General features: G+C 35.4%; 1 protein-coding gene across 6 annotated transcripts in view; it reads right to left on the bottom strand.

Moving 5' to 3' along the window:
- Positions 1 to 20805, bottom strand: part of NSD3 (nuclear receptor binding SET domain protein 3) — a 121686-nt gene that overhangs the window by 18036 nt on the left and 82845 nt on the right. For 3 of the 6 annotated variants that reach the window (XM_032329043.1, XM_032329042.1, XM_032329045.1), the window contains 5 exons: positions 19830 to 19956; positions 11017 to 11214; positions 10373 to 10546; positions 5768 to 5914; positions 2196 to 2379 (listed from right to left, as the gene is read on the bottom strand). In XM_032329043.1, the coding sequence (XP_032184934.1) occupies positions 2196 to 2379; positions 5768 to 5914; positions 10373 to 10546; positions 11017 to 11214; positions 19830 to 19956 (830 nt within the window). The remainder of the gene's footprint in view (positions 1 to 2195; positions 2380 to 5767; positions 5915 to 10372; positions 10547 to 11016; positions 11215 to 19829; positions 19957 to 20805) is intronic. The other 3 variants (XM_032329044.1, XM_032329046.1, XM_032329047.1) reach the window with 2 other exon arrangements.

Below are 20805 nucleotides of genomic sequence, written 5' to 3'. Positions count from 1 at the left end.
ATTTATGTGAGGATCTGAAGGCTTCTTACACTGTTTTAGATATTTCTTATATAGAAATGTTTTATCAATTGTCAAACTCACACCCATTCCCACCCTGGAAAGATATATTTTTAATTATAAAAAGCAGTTGTGATTAAAAATTAAAACAATGCAGAAATGTATAATAGAAAATTTGAAAGTGCCTCCCCTTTAATCTTATGCCTCATACTTTAACATTAGATGTATTTCTTTCTGGGTAAAAAAAAAAAACCATATCTACATCTACAATTTTTAAAAAACATGTAAACACATGGAAAGATAACGTATACGCTGTTTAACATCCTCTCTAAATTCAACTATATATTGTGGATATCATCTATGTTACTACAGAGACCAGCATTATCCTCTTATGGTTATGGATATGTTGTAATTTATTTGACAAATCCCAGGTCATGATCTCAGGGTCCTGGAATCGAGTCTCACATCAGGCTCTCTGCTCAGCAGGGAGCCTGTTTCCTTCTCTCTCTCTCTCTGCCTGCCTCTCTGCCTACTTGTGATCTCTCTCTCTGTCAAATAAATAAATAAATAAAATTTTTAAAAAAGAATACTGCAATGAACACTCCTATAAATACACTTTTGCCTCCTTGTCCAATTTTTTCCCCTTAAATTCCTTGAAGGGGAAGTGCTAAGTCAAAGCACAGACAGTTACAGTTTTAATGTGATGCCTGAGCAGGGAGACCAATGTGGGGGTCAATGCGGGACTCCTGTGGGACTTGAGACGAAGGCAGCTGCTTAACTGAGTGAACCACCCACGTGCCCTGAGGGTCAGCAATTTTCACGTTTATTTTCTCTTTGCTATTCTTTGGCAAACTGACTCTTTCCCTTCTTTGTCTCTGTTCTTGTTAAGGTATTTGTCTTTTCTTATTAAAGTATAAGTGCAAACTTTTTACTTTGGCTTAACATTTGCTTTTCAAAACTTCCTATCTTTTGCCAGAAGTATAAAATTGTTTACGTATTTAACTGCCAATTTTTTTTGGGTGGGGGGAACTTTGAGGTTTTCTGTCATATGTTAAAAAAAAATAGTGTGTATGAGGGATTGCTTCTCAACCTCAAGGCCCCTTATCTCAGCTAAAAACAAAATTTTTGAAGTTAAATAGGTAAGCAAGCAGCAGTATTTAAAACAGAGAAAATGACATAGCCATTGCTAAAATAGTACAGTATGTTTGTTATATATATAATATACATATATAGAAATATCTAAAATCTATTTCTACAGAAATATATTTTACTTAGTATTCTAATTGAATAGCAGATTCTCATTTGTGCTCTCTTGAATAGTATCTATTAGTAAAATGATAAATGTGCCTCAAAATGTAAAATGTGGAGTTTTTAAAAAAATAAATCGCGGGACGCCTGAGTGGCTCAGTTGGTTAAGCAGCTGCCTTCGGCTCAGGTCGTGATCCCAGTGTCCTGGAATCGAGTCCCACATCGGGCTCCTTGCTCAGCAGGGAGCCTGCTTCTCCCTCTGCCTCTGCCTGCCATTCTGTCTGCCTGTGCTCGCTCTCTCCCCCTCTCTCTCTCTGATAAATAAATAAAATCTTTAAAAAATAAAATAAAATAAATCGCTATTCCTGCTCAGTGGAGGCTTGCTAAGGAGAGCATTCTTAAAAGGAGAAAGTTTTTTGAAAATAATGACAATCACACATTCTTAGTCTTAAGAACTAAAAGCTCTTAATGAAATAATTTCTCTTTAAATTCTAAAAAACTCTCTCCTTGCATGCAGTTTAAAGCTTCTAGCAGGAACTAAAATGGGAAAAGAGAGCTATTTTGGCCAGGATATAGTCTTCATTTTATGAGAAACCAATATGAATGTATTAGGACACAAAGAAAACATCTTCCCTACTACCTACATAAGACATTTTATTCCAAAATCTAGTAGTACACAGTTCATTAGTATAAAATAACTTTCAGAACATAAAAACAAGCCAACCAACCAATTAAAAAAAAAAAAAATCCAACAACAACTAACCTCCCAGTCCTCTAAAAACTAACTCAAAACAGGTTTCTCTTCTGTTTCTTTCTTTCTTTTTTTTTTTTTTTCAAGGAAGTGGCTCTGTGCTGTTCTACCTATCTCCTTGCCAGTTTGTATACAGATTATGAACACCTGTGTCTGAACAATGATTGAATACTTCCTCTTTGTCCTTGGAAAAACTTGCCTGTAATTTCCCAATTTGACCCAAACAATCTGCTTGTAATGGAGCTTCTTGCCAGCTTTACAGTCATTACAGTTCCAGCAGCCTTCTGGCATGTCTATGCTCAGGCATTCCGGGTGGAAGGAAGCTGGACACGATTCACAGCAGAGCAATCTTCCACCTTGAAACAAATAAACAGTCTTAATAACTGAGAAAAGAGGAAAGAAAACAAGAAAGAGGAAAAAGAAAGTTATCTTTTAAGTGCATTAAGTTTGATTCAAATTGGGGGAAAATAAAGGGACTGAGTCAGGTCTATAGTGATGGATTAAAATAGAAAGCGAATGAACAGATTTAGCTATTTCCAGTCCTTTTCAGGGCTGCATGTCCAGAGACTCAAAGCTTTTGAGGAGGATGAAAAACATTACTGAGGTCTTTTACCCCTCAGAAAGGTGGGCAGTTGAGCTATCAGTTTAGCAGGCAGCTAAAACTCTTTAACAGATGACATAACAGATGCTTACAATCTTTAGACTGAATAGATTTGTGAGCAGATTTTCAAAGAAATATGTAGCAACTTACTTTCTTTTCTCCTCGGGAGCTAAGAAAGCAAGCAGTGGTCATCTTCATATTTTAATCCAGTACCACAGTTAACTGAATCCCTTTATAATAAAATTAGCAAGAATGAAGATAGCCAATAGGTTGACCGGTACTTTTTTCTTTCCCCATAAAAGAATGCAAAAAAGCAAAGGATTGTACTTTCTCAAATTTGTGATAAAACATTATCATTTCTCTTTCCAGTAAAAATAAAGTCAAACAAGCTATACAGCAGTGGTTTGCAACTTTTCATCACCAAGAATCCCCTTTCCCTTCCTCAGGGACTCATTTTTTTTTTTTAATATTTTATCAAAAAAACAAATAAAAAACAACAGCAGCAAAAAGTAAAAAAACCACAAAACCCAAAAAACAAAAAGCCAGCCCAAACAAACAAACAAACAAAAACAGAAATCAAAACCCCTGTTAAAGGTAACAATTTCTCCTGTTTTTATTAACCAAAGAAATATACAACTGCCAATCAGAGGTTCTGATCCCAATAGTAAAATTAGTCTTATCACATTAAGTTGTTCAAATCATAGCCAAATATAAAGAATTTTATGCAGCCTTATTTTGCACAAATGTGTGATTCTGTTAGATTTTCTGAAATATTAAACATAGTTCAAAAATTGTTTACATAACTTTTTCTGACTTCATATTGAGAACCACTGCTTTATAGCATAAAACTAAGTAAAAGTCACTGTAGAATGAAGTACCACACTCAAGGAGATCCCTCTCCTAGCAAAATCCTCTCCTTCGAAATACACAAAATGATCTCTGGATTAAGACCAAAACAAGTGCAGCAAACAAAACAAAAGAATATTTTTAAGTGCAAAGAAATAAAAGAGATTTGGGGGGAGGTTAGCTATTTCTAACAGGTATTTCAACAAGTGACAGAGAAGGATGTTAACCACTGAAGATAAAATATAACACAGACATTTACGGAAAAAGAAAAAAATTAATTCTATTGGAAAATCCGGTCCATAACCCATGAATATACTGAGATATAAAATCTCATAAGCAAAAGGTTAAGAGCCCTCTACACAACTTTATGAAATCACAGCTCCAACCTTTTGAGGGTTTGCTATTAATTTTCCAGAAAATCTTTTCTTCCTGTAGACTTTCAAACGTCTAACTGATTAACAAAAAACAAAAAGAAAATCTATATTACAATCAGGGATGAAATAAATTACTATATTTCCTCTGCTTAAAAGCTTTTGCTTTAATCATTGAGATTTTTTCCCTTCGCAGTTTCAATATGGATTCATTGTTCCAATTCTCCAAGCTACAGATTAGCTACCTGAATGCTCTTAGCCTAGGTAGGGAATTCGGTTAAATTTCAAGTAAAAATGAGATAACTGACTTCTCCATCAGAAAGGAATGACCAGTAGGGAAAGGAGTCTTAGCAAACCGCTTTAGAGTACATGTGATTATTAGAGCTGATGTGGAAAAGTCAGCCTGGCCATTTTTTAACATAATGGAATAGTCCTTAATTAAAATTAAAACTTAAAAGACTTATTTCAGAGGAAATACAGACCCAGAATCGTCAATGAAAATCACCGTGATTTTTTGACAAAAAATACACAAGAAAAATGAAAATATGAACAATCCACCTTGGTGCTATGCAAGAAAACTGCTTTAGGATGCAAGAAGTAAGACATGGCTCAAGCTAAGCAAAGAGAGGGCTCAAAATAATTTCAATTCATGTCAAGGTCAATACTGAGTACTGAAAACAACATAAGAAACAATTGAATTAATCTAATTTTATAAAGGCGCCAGTAGGAAACAAGGCATTTCCCAAAATGAATGCCTCGGGTAGTCTAATTTTATTGCATTATGGAGTTAGTCAGACTGCTCTGTCCATCTTTGTTTTAGAAGTAGGTGGTATCACCAGTCAGGTGACATCCTCTGACTTCAACGGAAAAGAAACAAACAAGCAAGCAAGCAAGCCAATACTCTCTCCGAGCTACTTCTCCACAGGTTCTAGTCACCCTGTTTAGTTAGTTGTATTTTCTTTAGACATGGGTTGCCATTTCAGATGTCTGACAAAGAAAAAAGATACATCAAGCAGGCAACACAATGAATGAAAAAAAAAAAAAAAAAACTTATTTCAAATATACCCAGTCTATTAGGTATGTATTAATTTTTCTTTAAAGATTCTGAACCTGGACCCCAGATCATAAAGGGAATGTATACAGGAAAAGGCCTTCACCTTCCTGATAATTCATTTTACCCTCTGAGAATAATAACTCCCTAAGTAATACAGTACTGTTAAATTACTTTTTCCCTGTGTTACAAGTAGGCTATTTAAGGCTAAATACAAGGAATGGGTTTCTTCTACAGGTTAAATTAACTGGGAGAATAGAAATATACATTTAGCTCTTGGTTCTCTGTAGATAAATTACCCATAAGCAATTCTTCAGTTGAGCTGGGTCGCCTTTCAATACCCATATGGGTCAATCTCCCCAGTCTCCTAAGAGAAGGGCAACTAGTTTTCATAGCATCTTAATAAAAACATTTAAGAAACAAAAGGACAGCATAGACCCTAAAATCAAAATTTTAAGTATCAATCTCTTGGTCTCCCTCTTTTAATAACCTACCCTCATTTTTTAGGTGAAAGTTCAGAACAATTTACGTCACGTCTATTCTTTTCTAACATGAATGGTAGTTCTACATCAGGCAGAAGAGAAAGAGCCTTTGGAATATCTTTCTATATATAAAGCAAAATCCTAGCCTTTCAATTTTAATAACCCACAGATACATGGAATGTGTGAGAATTTATTCAAGGAGAAGAGTATAAGTAGGTAAGAATTTGTAATAATGGAATTATTTTAAGCCCTTTTTAATAATGTTGCAGCCATATGAAGACACAGTCACAACCACCAAGGTAGAATTTACCAAAAGCAACAGATGGTGCTTGACAGGCATACATTTCCCCCCTTCATTTAAAGAGAAAAAAAAAAAAAGGAAATGCAAAAATAAAAGAGATAAACTATTTTGATTATTACCTTTCTCACATTTCTTTTTGGAAGCTGACGAAGAAGGAATCATAGGTAATTTCATCAACTCTGCACGATTTGATTCATTCAGTAGGTAGTGGGACTTATAGGCATATGAACTGAACATGGGGTCTGAATGATCCTGAACTATCAGCCCTATACGAAACAAACAGAAAGAGATGAGCTGCAATGAAACTACCCATGATTCCATGAGGGAAAAAAAATAAACCAACACCTATTATGTAGCTATGCTAAAAGTTGGGGGTGGGGGAAAGAGAATATGAAGAAAAAGAAAGATCTGACGGAAGAGTGTTGCCAGAATTGTTTAAGGGAGTTTGAGCTACTCAGTACCTTATCCCTTATCCCTACACACCCAGAAGAAAACTGCAAGTTAATTTGGAGATATAAACTGCATTTGACATCATACTTAAAACCCCCTATGGAAGACAAAGCTACATTCCTTAATATTTACAAGTACTATGATGATAATCCAAAGAAATAAAATGACATGTCACCTAATAGCAAATAAGTTATTTACATAACATGGTAGAGACACTGATCCACCTTCAACGTATCAAGTAATACCGAAAGGCAGAGTTGAGTCTCTCCTGTTCTCTAGTCATATCTTGAGATAATCTCAAATTAATTCTAGCTTTCTCCGCCAGATAATGAAGCTGTTCTCTATCAGCATGATACGTGATTCTAAAGGAGCCATAATTTGTTGAACTTCACTAAGGTAACGCAAACCATTTACACTTTTCCCTGCCATGATATAAAGTGATAACCAACCCAAGGGTTTATTAAGACAGTTCTTCTGACCTACCAATCCAGCTATCCTATTTGGAGGGAAACAGAAGATCTGCCCTAACCCCCTTGTGACACCCACTTCTCCTCTCCCTCCCATCCACTTACCCTTTGCTGAGTTCATTACAGGCCACTCCTAAACCTAGGGAAGTGAGACCAGGGAACATTTCTGTTTCGTGATTAGACAGTTTACAGTGATCTGGACTTCACAATACAGATCATGATAGAAGTTTTATAGAGATCATTTTGAGAAGAGGTAAGAGTTTTGTTTTTCAAGGGGTTACCATTTCTTTTTGCCATGGGTGCTACCCTACACTGAGAAGATTTAAGAAACATCTCTGAACTGGAGGACAGAATGGAACTTAAAATTGCTAACTGGTAATAGCATAAAAGTCTTCTAAAAAAGGTTATATAATGTCAAATGAATTTTATGCATTTAATAGAGAGAAGCAGTGTAGTGTAAAAAACAGTGGGACTGAAATGAGAAAGACAGGGTGCAAATGTTAGTCCCTCTATTTAAACTTCTGCGACCTTTAGGTAAATTATGTAATCTGTGCTTCAGTGTTCTAATCCACATAAAATGGGGAAATAACTCCTTAAGGCAACTGTGACAGTTCATTCATATTGCATATCCAGTAGAGTTTGATTTACAGATACCAAAAAATTGTTAGTATTTATTAAAATGAAAAGAAAGCCTTAATCTACCTTCTCCATTATAAATTACCATTACAAAGAAAGGGAGAGAATGTTAGTAAATTGATTTTACAACACCCACCACCGCCACCATCCCTGTCCAGATTGGAAGGAATCCCTAAAGGATGTATGTACACTACACTGAAATATGACTGAACATAGAATGTTCTATGGCACCATGAGGGTCAGGGGAGGAGTAATGTTCCTCTGAACCTTGAAACATTTCTAAAAACATTTCTGGATATTTATTCAGTCCTTAAGAATTAGGTGAATGGGGGCGCCTGGGTGGCTCAGTGGGTTAAGCCACTGCCTTCAGCTGGGGTCATGATCTCAGGGTCCTGGGATCGGCTCTCTGCTCAGCGGGGAGCCTGCTTCCTTCTCTCTCTCTCTGCCTGCCTCTCTGCCTGCTTGTGATCTCTCTCTCTGTCAAATAAATAAATACATAAATAAAATAAAATCTTAAAAAAAAAAAAAAAGAATTAGGTGAATGATTTTAAACAACCAATAACCATGAACTAAGAAAAATCCTTTGTAAGGAGGGCAAAACTCCATATAAGGCAAGAAACAAAAGCAAAACAAAGTTTTCTAATACCAAAACATACACAATTAAAGCCTCCTTTTTCATGTGTGGATTAGTACAATCAGGTCTCTCTCTCTCTTTTTTTTTTAAGGAGACCTCTGTAAAAACTGATGAGAGAACACATACTATTTACTTGTAAAAACTGTTGACTTAGCCTTCTCAAATCCCAATATCTGATCTATTTAGAATAAATTTCTATAAACTGCTGGAAAGGAAAATGAAAGTTTCTCTTTACAAAGTTTCATAGTTAAAATATTTGAGAATTAAATACTCTTGATTACATAGGCATTTAAATATAGTATATCTTTCAGATATCTGTCAAATTGATAAGATACAGATACAGATCCTGTAAAACATGAGTTTTCCCCTAATTTGCATTACTTCAAGCTTTTACTCATGGCATTTAAGTTAAACTTATAATGGTTAGTCTCTATAAAACTAGGCTCCTTGACAAAGGGCCATTTTTCTGCCTATTGAAAATGCCGGTTTTAAATGTTTCTCAATTGTTGGGGCGCCTGGGTGGCTCAGTGGGTTGGGCCGCTGCCTTCGGCTCAGGTCATGATCTCAGGGTCTTGGGATCGAGCCCCGCATCAGGCTCTCTGCTCAGCAGGGAGCCTGCTTCCTTCTCTCTCTCTCTCTGCCTTCCTCTCAGTGTACTTGTAATTTCTCTCTGTCAAATAAATAAATAAAATCTTTAAAAAAAAAAAAAAAGTTTCTCAATTGTTGAATGAAAAGAAAGAAGTGGTTAATGAACTGATGGTACTTGATTCAGGATGTACTCCAAGTAAGCCAACATGATAATTATAAAGTTGACACTTAAAATGTTGGCTCAGGGGTGCCTAGGTAGCCCAGTCAGTTAAGTGGTTGCCCTGGGATTGAGCCCCGCATCTGGCTCCCTGCTTGGAGAGTCTGCTTCTCCCTCTGCCTCCCCACCCCTCTGCTCATGCGCACCCCCCCTTACTCTCTTGCTGTTGCTCTATCTCAAATATATAAATTTAATAAAATAAAATGTTGGCTCAGTTACACACTCTCTAGCATGAGTCCTAGTAAAAGCAAGTAATATTAAGTGCCCAGCAACACAGAATAAAACGTTTACAAGGTGATAACAGACTTCATGTTATCACTGACACTCATCTGTGTGAAGTCTCTAAAGCTAGCCAGTCAGTTGATAACTCACTATTTCTAAACTACCATTACTTTCTTGGGCATGGGGAGACCGTAAAGACATCAGGGGTGACTTTTTATTTCTTTGGATGATTTTGAATCCTTTCTGCCACCTATTATAATGTGGCACAAAACATTTCAGACCTACTCCTCCAGGTAACAGCCAGGTTTCAGAGCAGAATACAGCTGTTCTTGCTCTGCTAGAGAAAGACACAATGTTCCCTCTCTTAATGGGAGACAGCCCCAAGTGCTCACCACAAACTCTGGCAAACTGAAGGCTGTACATACAATGGACTCAGCTGGCTGCCACAAGGGCTGCCACTTACTTGATCTTTTACTACCAACCTCCTCTGGCTATTTTTTTTTTTTTTTTTAAACAAAAGACACAAAACCAAAACAACTCAAGATCTGTCACACTACCTAAATTCTATTTTAAAATACTTTATAGTACTTTCACCAAATTAAAAGAACTATCTCCTAAAGCAAAAAACAAAAAACCAAATAAAACCAAAACCAAACCAAACACCTCATCTTCAGTTTAGTCTAAATATAATTTAATAAGCTTGATACACCTTGGAGTCCTTTCAATTATTTCACCACTAGGGTAAGTTCAGAAAACCTGGCACTTGTACTTAAAAAAATAAACAACCAAAACCAAAAACAAACCAAATTGCATTAGGGGATATTCATTAATTTCTAAAATGTTTAATAAATACTAGAGGTTGTTTTATTATAATATAGCTGAGATACTCTGTAAAACTGAATATTCTGTAATATATTCAACTAAAGAAATTCTATTTTATATTTATTACAAACTCAAGTTCACTGACCCCCTCAGGGACACAATATTGCTCTTACTTGATCAATCTCTTGGCATACTTAAATATCAACAGGTGGCAAGTAAGAAAGCTTGTATTGCTGGCTCTTAGCTACCACCACCAAATATGTTGTCTTGGCTGTATCCCATCAGGCCTTCTTCAATGCCAGACCAAAATATGATAAAATACAACATAAACAATTAAAAAATAAATGTGCTCCTCTTGCCTTCCAAGTGAAATCTCAATCAGGCAAAAACTCTGGATTAAAGAATATGACATGGGAAGAGTCTACTTTGAATAGAATTGTTTACAGAAGGGAATAGATTAATCTTTTGATGCTCCATACAGAAACACTAAGAACTTATCTGTAATTCTAAATTATTCAAAAAATGCAGACATTAGAGAAGAATTAATGTTCTAACAATTTGAACATTTAATGTTACAAAAGGGACTACTGAAAAGTGTTACTCTCTCAGGGATATTACTGAAACTCTAGTTTGATGGAGAAATATGCCAATGAACTCAAAGAAAGAAAGGGAAAGGACTGACACTCACCTCTCGCACAAACGAAACAAAAGCCTACATTTATGGCAGAGGAAGAACTGCTGCTCCGTTTGGAATGATTACTACAGATGAGCATGTAGGAGGATACAAACATGCTGCCGGCAGCAATGCAAGCATCTCCAGAGTGATAGGCTACTGGACATCTCAAACATCGCATCATGCGACCTGTTTAAAGACAAACCAGAAAAAACAAAATCTACATAATTAGGAATCAGCTGGCTATAAATGAGCTTTTAGGATTTGGGCTCTTTTGGGTTCCAGGTGATGCTGTTATGGTAAGGTAATATTTTTCTCCATACATGTGGCTCTATTATTCCTATGCAGGACCCTAAACGCAGGACCCATTGAGAGATCACTCAAAGAAAAACTTGTTTGCTCCAGTGCTGGAGAGATGACGGTCTCAAAACCACCTGTGAAAGAAATTTTCAAGGGTAACTTTGAATGTATGGAATTTTCTTCTCATGATCTGAATTAGAACCTAATCTCTACTTACCGTTGCTATTGTGGCTGAGCAGTTATATCTACAGATGCAGAGATGGATAATTACCTAATACTCTTCAAAATGATGTGCTTATTATTAGCTACTGCACTTAAAAAGAAAAAAACCTTAGTCCCCCTTTTTAACTCTGTTTTACCTTTACTTGCTTTGTAGATATCTTTCTCCATGGAACAGGCAGAGCAACAGTGCTGAGGACAGCGGAATCCTTTTGATTCAAAGATGGCAGTGGGGAATTTGCGGACACAGGCTTCATGATAAAATTTCCCACAAGCGCCAACAGAACAACGCTTCACATCTGTACCAGACACTTTACATGAAAAACAAGGGTGCTGTCCTGAAAAATTGGTTGAGAAAACACAGATTAAATAAAGCATATTCTTTTTAAATAGAAGCAGAAAATGACATCAAAGAGCTACTCCCCAAAAAGACAGTAGTATTATGTGTAAGAATATCACATACAAAAAAGGTATTGAAAAATAAGTCATTAAATTAAAAGGTTATTTATTTTAATTCATTTTTAATTTTAATTTTAGTTAATTTACAGTGCAACACTGGTTTCTGGAGAATTCAGTGACTCATCACTTACATGCAACACCCAGTGCTCATTAAAAAAAGTGCCCTCTTTAATACCCATCACCCATCTAGCCTATTCCCCACCCCCTCTCTCCATCACCCAGCAGTTTATTCTCTATAGTTAAGAGTCATTTATGGCTTGTTTCCCTCTCTCTTTTTAGTTTTCCCCCTTCCCATGTTTATCTGTTTTCTTACTTAAATTCCTCACGAGTGACAGCATATGGTATTTGTCTTTCTCTGACTTACTTCACGTACCATAATGCACTCTACCTCCATCCACATCATTGCAAATGGCCAGATTTCATTCTTTTTTTTTTTTTTTAAAAAGATTTTATTTATTTATTTTACAGAGAGAAATCACAAGTAGATGGAGAGGCAGGCAGAGAAAGAGAGAGGGAAGCAGACTCCCTGCTGAGCAGAGAGCCCAATGCGGGGCTCGATCCCAGGACCCTGAGATCATGACCTGAGCCGAAGGCAGCGGCTTAACCCACTGAGCCACCCAGGCGCCCCTAGATTTCATTCTTTTTGGTGGCTGAATAATATTCCATTACACACACACACACACACACACACACACACGTTCTTTATCCACTCATCAGTTGATGGACATTTGGGCTCTCTCCATAGTTGGGCTATTGTTGAAAATGCTGCTATACACATCGGGTACACGTATCCCTTCCAATCCGTATTTTTGTATCCTTTGGTAAATACCTAGTAGTACAATTGCTGGATCATAGGGTGGTTCTAGTTTTAACTTTGTTAGGAACCTCCAAACTGATCTCCAGAGTGGCTGCACCAGTTTGCATCCTAACAAGAGGGTTACCCTTTCTCTGCATCCTTGCCAACATCTGTTGTGTCTTGTGTTATTAATTTCAGCCAGGTGGTATCTCATAGTGGTTTTGATTTGTATTTCCCTGATGATGAGTGATGTTGAACATCTTTTCATGTGTCTGTTCGCCACCTGGATGTATTCGTTGGAAAAGTGTCTATTCATGTCTTCTACGCATTTATTAAACGGATTATTTGTTTTGGGTGTGAGTTTGATAAGTTCTTTATAGATTTTGGATACTAACATTCTATCAGCTATATCATTTGAAAATATCTTCTCCTATTTAATAGGCTGCTTTTTAGTTTTGTTCATTGTTTCCTTCACTGTGCAAAAGATCTTTATCTTGATAAAGTCCCAATAGCTCATTTTTGCTTTTGTTTCCCTTGCCTATGGCAACATGTCCAATAAGAAGTCTCTAAGGCTGTGTTCAAAGAGGTTTCTACCTGTGTTTTCCTTTAGGATTTTTATGGTTTCCTGTCTCACACTTAAGTCTTTCATCTATTTTGAATTTATTTTTGTGTATGATGTATGAAGCGGTCCAGTTTCATTCTTTTGCATGTGGCTGTCCGGTCTGCCCAACACCATTTGTTGAAGAGACTGTCTTTTTTCTATTGGATACTCTTAACTGCTTTGTTGAAGATTAGTTGACCATACAGTTTGTGGGTCCATGTCTGGGCTCTCTGTTCTGTTCCACTGATCTATGTGTCTGTTTTTTGTGCCAGTACCATACTGTTCTGATGACCACAGCTTTGTAATATAGCTTGAAGTCCAGAATTGTGAGGCTTTCAGGATTGCTTTGGCTATTTGGGTCTTTTGTGGTTCCATACAAATTTTAGGACTGCTTGTTCCAGCACTGTGAAAAATTCTGGTGGTATTTTGACAGGGATTGCATTAAATGTGTAGATTGTTTTCGGTGGTACAGAAATTTTAACAATGTTTTTTCTTCCAATCCATGAGCATGGAATGCTTCAAGGGTTATTTAATAAATTTGGCTAGAATAATTGATTTGCTAGAATAATTGATCAATCTGGAGATAAGGCACTAAAAAAAAATTTAGATCTTCACTTCTCACTCGATAATAAAATTAATCCATAGAAAACCCAGAACAGAATTTTTCAACATATGGGAGGTGAGAGTGGGAAGGTCTTCTCAACCAAGAATAAGTAAAAGAAATTACCAAAGACAAGACAGATTCCATTAGTCACTTACAATTTCCTAAAACAGACATAAAACGAAAACTCATAATCCTAATGTAAAACAAAATCACAACTGTACATCTTATTCAAACTGTAGTAAATCAAGAACAAAGAGAACAAAGAAAAATAAAATTTATTTATTAAAACAAATATTAATAATACCCACAGAAAAGACAATGAATGACCTTCTAAGAAGCAACAGTAAGACTGAGAGCTGACAGCAAGGAAAAATGGAAGTCAGAAAACAATGAGACATTATCTCTAAAGGGCTGAAAGAAAACTGTTACTAAGCCACCATTTTATATCCAGTAAAGGCACTCTTCATGAATGAAGTGAAATTAATATACACTGGGAAGGATTAAAAAACCCAACAGTTGTTTTTTTGAAAAAGATTAATAAAACTGATATCTCTGGCAAGAGTGACTAATAAAGGGAGAAAAGGCACCAATATTAACAATATGAGAAATGGTACATCACTACAAATCCTACAACTATTAAAAAAACAAAAGGATATCACTACATTTTTATCAATAAATTTGAAAATTTACATGAACGGACAAATTCTTAAAAATGCATAATTACCAACACCCATGAATAGTTCCATAAATTATTTAAAAATTGAACCTATAATTAAAAGCCTTCCTACAAAGAAAACTTTAAGCTCAGAAGGTTCTACAATCTGCCAAACATTTAAAGCTAGAAATAATGTCAATTAGAATAGAACAGGTAAAAAAGAAGGAACAGGGCAGATGTGGAAAAATACATCACATACGGAGAAAATATATGCAAAAAATAAGCAAAGGTAACTGAACAAGATTTATACAGAACTATGAATCAATAAAGAAACAGAACAGCCTAATAAAAAAGTGGGCAGGAGTGCCTCGCTGGCTCAGACAGTACAGCATGTGACTCTTGATCGTGGGTGGTGAGTTCAAGCCCCACATTGAGCCAGAGGGCTTACTTAAAAATGACTGACTGACTGAATGAATGAATAAATATATAAATAAATAAAGTGGGCAGAATATGAAGAGGCAGTTTACAGAAAGCAGAAAGACAAACGACCAATAAACATGTGGAAAAAAAACCCTCAACTTCACTAGTAATCAGATAAGTGCTAATTAAACCCAAGTAACATTTTAAAAATTCATCAAACAAGAAAAAAGTGTTTGATGATACAAACTGTAGATGAAGTAAGAGGAAACAGGTGCTCTGATATATTGCTAGTAGGAGTTCAGGTTGGAAGGAACTACCTTAGAAGGCTACAGGGCAGTATCCATCAATTGCACATTCACTTTCTGTGACCTAGAAGTTCTGTTTTTGCTGTCTATGTCGGGGAAGACTTGTACATGTAAAAGCATGTTGACTAAAGCACTGTTTGTAAGTGCAAAGAACTAAAAGCAACTCGAATGTCCTTCAATAGGAGAACAGTAATATATGCATAGAACTGTAATATATGCATACTATGGAACACTATGTAGTAAATTAAATAGAACATATTTGTATTGACATAAAAAGAGCTCCAAGATAGTGAAAAAAGCAAGCTGCAGAACAATTAATACATTTTTGTTACCATACACACAAAAATGTTACATTAAGTGTGTGTAGGTGTATGTGGGTGTACATACACCTGCTTGAACTATAACATTTTCTTAAGATGGTATTTATATACTATTTGTCTAATTAAAAATAAATTTAAAATACTAACAAATGCAAGGAACATCTTTACTACCACAATACACAAATAGACAAACCATGAACTGATCATTCACTAAAGACTCAATAAAGACAGAAAAAAATGTTTAGTTGTAAACAAAGAACTTCAAATTATAACATTTTTGTTATTTCTTTTGTTATTCTTTGAAGGTAATTGTCTTTTCTGTGGCTAATTTCCTGCCTCTTTTATTAGGATAGGCGTTTTCACTGTGTGTCCATTTTACGTACAGAATTTTAAGTGATTAAAATTTATTATTTACTGGCTATTTGGATATCATCTTTTGGAAAGTGTTCAAGTCTTTTGCCCATTTTTCTTATAATGCTATAAAAAATCTGAAAAAAAAATGGAATAGTTTCTGTTAATGAAATAGTTTTTTGTTTTGATTTTTTACAGAAAGATTTTATTTTGGAAGTACCTGACCTTTACAAATTGGCTGAATTATAAAAATTCTTTAAAGGGGCACCTGGGTGGCTCAGACAGTTAAGAATCTGCCTTTGGCTCCGGTAATGATCCTGGAGTCTCTGGATAGAGCTCCATATCGGGAGTCTGCTTCTCCCTCTGCTCCTCACCCTGCTCCTGTGCTCTAACAAATAAATAAATAAAATCTTAAAAAAAAAAAAATTCTTTAAAGTTAGTACTTACAATTTTGATGTTCAAATATGTATCTTTTAAACTGGCTTGGTTGTAAATAAAGTATGATAAGGTTTTTTTGGTTGTTGTCTTGTTACAAATCTATAATTTCAAATTATACATCAACATGTATGTATATATGAAAGTAATATTATTATTTTTAAAATAACTTGGAGAAATTTAAAAAATTTTAAAGGTTAAACTTTGCCAAAATGATTAAATTGCCCTATGTTAAAAAAAGGGGAGGGGGCTTTTATTTGCATAATGATCAAAATAGGTCTAATATAAACAAAAAATGTTATAACCAGTGACACTGTTATACTAATAGCTGAACTATCAAACCCCTTTAAGACTTAAGTTTAGAGCCCTAGGATATGAGTGCTTCTAATATCCTCCCTTCTCGGTAGGACAGGGTCTTCATTTATAATAATTAATAAGTAAACTTGATAATTATACATTTATTCACAAGGTCAAATGAAAGTGCTCTCTTTCCAGAAATCACATTTGTCTTATAAGTATGAAAATAACATACTTATTACTTATAAGTAATATATAAGGGGCACCTGGGTGGTTCAGTGGGTTAAAGCCTCTGCCTAGGGCTCAGGTCAAAATCTCAGGAACCTGGGACAGAGCCCCGCATCAGGCTCTCTGCTCAGCAGGGAGCCTGCTTCCCCCCTCCCCTGCCTGCCTCTCTGCCTACTTGTGATCTCTGTCTGTCAAATAAATAAATAAATAATTTTTTTTTTAAAAAAAAAGAGTGATAGTATAAGAACTTACTAGGCATCTATCTTATAATATTTTCTACACGCAAAGTATCTGTCTTTTGATAAACAAAAGAAAACTTTCTAAATGATCGTAAACGATAGTTTGAAACTTTTACTCCTAATCTGTTAGAAAGATAACAAATTAGTATCAAAGTAATTTTCATTTTCATGTAATAATAAATAAATCGAAAGCAATCTTTAAAAGATTTTTGATTTATTTATTTATTTCAGAGAAAGTGTGTATGTGTGTGTGTGTGTGTGTGTGTGTGTGTGTGTGTGTGTATGAGAGAGAGAGCATGTAGGGAGAAGGGCAGGAAGGAAGGAAAGTAAAAGAATCTCAAGCCGACTTTGAGCTGAGTATGAAGCCCTACGTGGGGCTCAATCCCACAACACTGAGATCATGACCTGAGCCAAAATCAAGAGTAGGATGCTCAACTGACTGAGCCACCCAAGCATCCCCAAAAGCAATTTTTTAAAAATTAAAAAATTGTCTTTCAAATTGTTGTTTAAAATGTATAATATAAAATTTAACATTTTAACCATTTCTGAATGTACAGTTCCATGAATTAAATACTCATTATTTTGCAACCATCACCACTATCTATCTCCAGGATTTTTTCATCATTCCATCCTGAATTTCTATACCCATTTAAACAATAACTCCCCATTACTCTCTGGTAAAAACTAAAAAAACAAACAAACAAACAAACAAACAAAACACTCAAAACAAAACAATAACAAAAACACCACCTTGGTAAAAACTGCTCTACTTTCTGTCTCTATAAATTTTACTACTCTAGGTAACTCATAGAAGTGCAATCAAATAATATTTGTCCTTTGTGACTACCTTATTTTATGTACAGTCATCTCCTCGAGGCTCATCCATGTTATAGCATGTATTAGAATTTCATTTAAAAAAAACATCCTACGGCATGTACATACCACATTTTATCTATCCATTCATTCATCAGTGGACACTTGGATCATTTCCACCATTTGGCTATTATGAATAATGCTGCAGTGAATATGGGTGTACAAATATCTGTTTGAGTCTCTACTTTCTGTTCTTTTGGGTATACACCCAGAAGGGGAATTGTTGAATCATACAGTAAATCTATGTTTTAATTTTTTGAGGAACTGCCAAACTCTTTTCCACAGAGGCTGTACCATGTTACTTTCCTGCTGACAGCATACAAAAATTCCAATTTCTCCAACACTACTACTTCTTCTTCTTCTTCTTTTTTAAGTAATAGCCATTGCAGTGGCATCTCAGGTGATTTTAATTTTTATCTCCCTGATTACTAATGGTGTTGAACATTTTTTCATGTGTTTATTGACCAATTTGTAGATCTTCCTTGAAGGAATGTCTATCCAATTCCTTTGTCCAATTGGGTTGTTTGGTTTTTTGTTGCTGAATTGTTAGTTCCTTACACATTCCGGACATTAATCCCTTTTCAGACATAGAATTTGCCAATACTTTCTCCCATTTTGTGGGTTGCTTTTTCAGTTTGTTCATGGTGTTCAAAGTTTTTAATTTTGATAAAGCTCAATTTGTTTATTTTTTCTTTTGTCGCCCATGCCTTTGGTGTTGTATCTAGAAAATCAATGTCAAAACCAATGTTATGAAGTTTTTCCCCTATGTTTTCTTCTAAGATTTTTGTAGTTTTAGCTCATATGTTTTGGTCTTTGATCCATTTGAATTAGTTTTTATACACTGTTGTTAGGTAAAGTTTCAACTTCATTCTTTTGCATGTAGATATCCAGTTTTCCCAGCACCATTTGTTGAAAAGACTGTCCTTTCCCATTGAATGGTCTTTGCATCCTTGTCAAAAAATCATTTGACCAAATGTGTGAATGTTTATTTCTGGGCTCCTTATTCTATTCCACTGGTTTATAATTCCGCCTTCATGCCAATACCACATTGTTTTAATTACTGTAGCATTGTAGTAAATTTTTATTTTTCAAGCTAAAAAAAAATTGTTATTATCATTATTTTTGCTTTGTAGCAAATTTTTAAATCAGGAAGTAAGTCTTCCAACTTTGCTCTATGTATTGCTTTTAAAGAAAATTTCTCTTTTAAATTTTCTAATAGATGTGGGCCAAAGTAGATTATATCTCGAGTTTGTTGGCACAATTCTGCTCTGCTGAGTTCTAGCGTTAGGAGAGAAGCCCTCAGAGTATTCTAATACCACAAAATATGGTCCTTCCTATCAGTAGTTTATAACAGAGATTGCAACTTAAGTGCTTAAAGGGGCCAGGCAGATTACCTAAGTGACTGGAGTGATAGGATTTTAGAAAAAGATGATAGAGAATGTGGGGAACCAGGAATATGTGCCTGATTCTTGTTCACACACTGAAAACACATTTTGAAAGACGAATAAAAGAATGTGCAGCTAATCTGACCCTGAGGCTGCCAGTTGGCAAACTGTTCAAAAATTTTACTGCAGAGTCTAAATGTAATAAATAATATTTTATATAGGGGAAAATACAAGTTACATGTTCAAAACAGCTTTTATAGCTTAATTTTTCCATGTGTATGTATGTATGTATCTGTGTTAGGATATATGACATAGGAAATACAACCTTCACCCTACTTAGTCAAGTCAGTAGAAGGCAATAATAAAGTGTAAAGAATCTGGGGTTAAGCTACTTCCCGGGCTTAAATCTCAGTTTCATTATATGTTGCCTTTTGACTTTGGGTAAAGTGTTAAACTTTCTCCACAAATTATTTTGATCAGCAGTAGTCTGTATGAGGTAGGAGGAAGAAAAAATGGTGAATCCAAAACCCCCAGTATCCAAAAAACAACTTCCAATAGTTCCACCTTTCCAATAAAAATATAGGAACCCTGGTTATAGATTGTGATTGATGCTTATTCCAGTCTTTAATATTAAAGTCAAGGGACTTTAACCCAATCTATTTAACACAAAACTCACAAACCCATCTAAAAAATAATTCAATCTACATATTTTGCATAGTTGTTTTGATACAAATCCATCTCAATGATTTGATAGATTTCACGATAAAAGCACGGGTAAGAGGGAATTTGAAAGTAATACTGCTAACCACTCTTTGGATTTTAGGAATCCCAATCTCTGAATGGTCTTGATTTGTTGAAATATCTATGGGAGTGGGGGATGAGAGCTACGTAACAGTGGTAAGAGAACTAGATGTCATGGGGGATGCTGGCATGGCGCATTCCTTCCTACCTGTCTTTTCCTATTGATCAAACTAAGTAAACTTACCGGTTTTACATTCCACACAGATAAACTTTCCATCAGGGAGTGATGCCAATCCCAGGCACTCCAGGTGAAAGTGTTTGCAGCACTCTCCCTCACAGGGGATCAGAGAGTCACCAGAGCTTTCACAGATCTGCAATATGGCAAAAAGCAGTAGTTCTCAAACTTTAGCAGCCATCAGAATCACTTGTAGGGTCTGTTAAGACTCAGACTACTGGGTCCCTCTCCCAGTTTCTGATTCAGCAGATCTAGGGTGGGGCCCAAGAATTTGCATTTCTATCAAGTATTCTGACAATGCTGATGCTGCTGGTCCTTGGTCCTCACTTTAAGAACCGCTAAAGTTAATTTTTTATTTTTTTTTTTAAGTTTTAATTTTAATTCCACTTAGTTAACACAGTCCTACATTGGTTTCAGGTGTATAATAGAGTGATTCAACAATCCCATACACCATCCACTGCTCATCATGACAAAATAATAAAAATATAGGGAGACTCCTATATTTAATACATTTAAAAAAAAAAAAAAAGAACCACTGAATTAGATAACTATTTCCAGACCCAATAAGGTATAAAGTTTAAAAGGCATACTTCTTTCATGATTCCTTCTTTGGAATCTGCACTACTTGAACCTTTCTTCACAGTGCAAAGCAGTGTTTTTCAAAAAGGGTAAATATATATCACAAGAGGTAATACCAACTTAAATTTAGGAAAATGTTTTTTAAAATAAATCATCTGCCATTTACTTTTTTGGTAAGTAAGCTCTAGGCCCAACATGGGGCTCGAACTCACAAACCCAAGGATCAAGAGTTCCATGTGCTACCGACTGAGTCAGCCGGATATCCCCCATGTACCTCTAATTGATAACTGAGTATCACAATGAAGACCGGCACTTGCGTGGGCAGAAAAGAGCCAGACATGGCTTTTACCTATAGCTTTAAAGTAATATAATGTAGAAAGATATTACTTTCTCCAGCTGAAGGATA

Source organism: Mustela erminea, chromosome 21 (assembly GCF_009829155.1).
Source record: "Mustela erminea isolate mMusErm1 chromosome 21, mMusErm1.Pri, whole genome shotgun sequence".
NCBI lineage: Eukaryota > Metazoa > Chordata > Mammalia > Carnivora > Mustelidae > Mustela > Mustela erminea.
The sequence above is the reverse complement of the archived record's forward strand: the minus strand, read 5'-3'. Positions and strand labels throughout refer to the sequence as shown.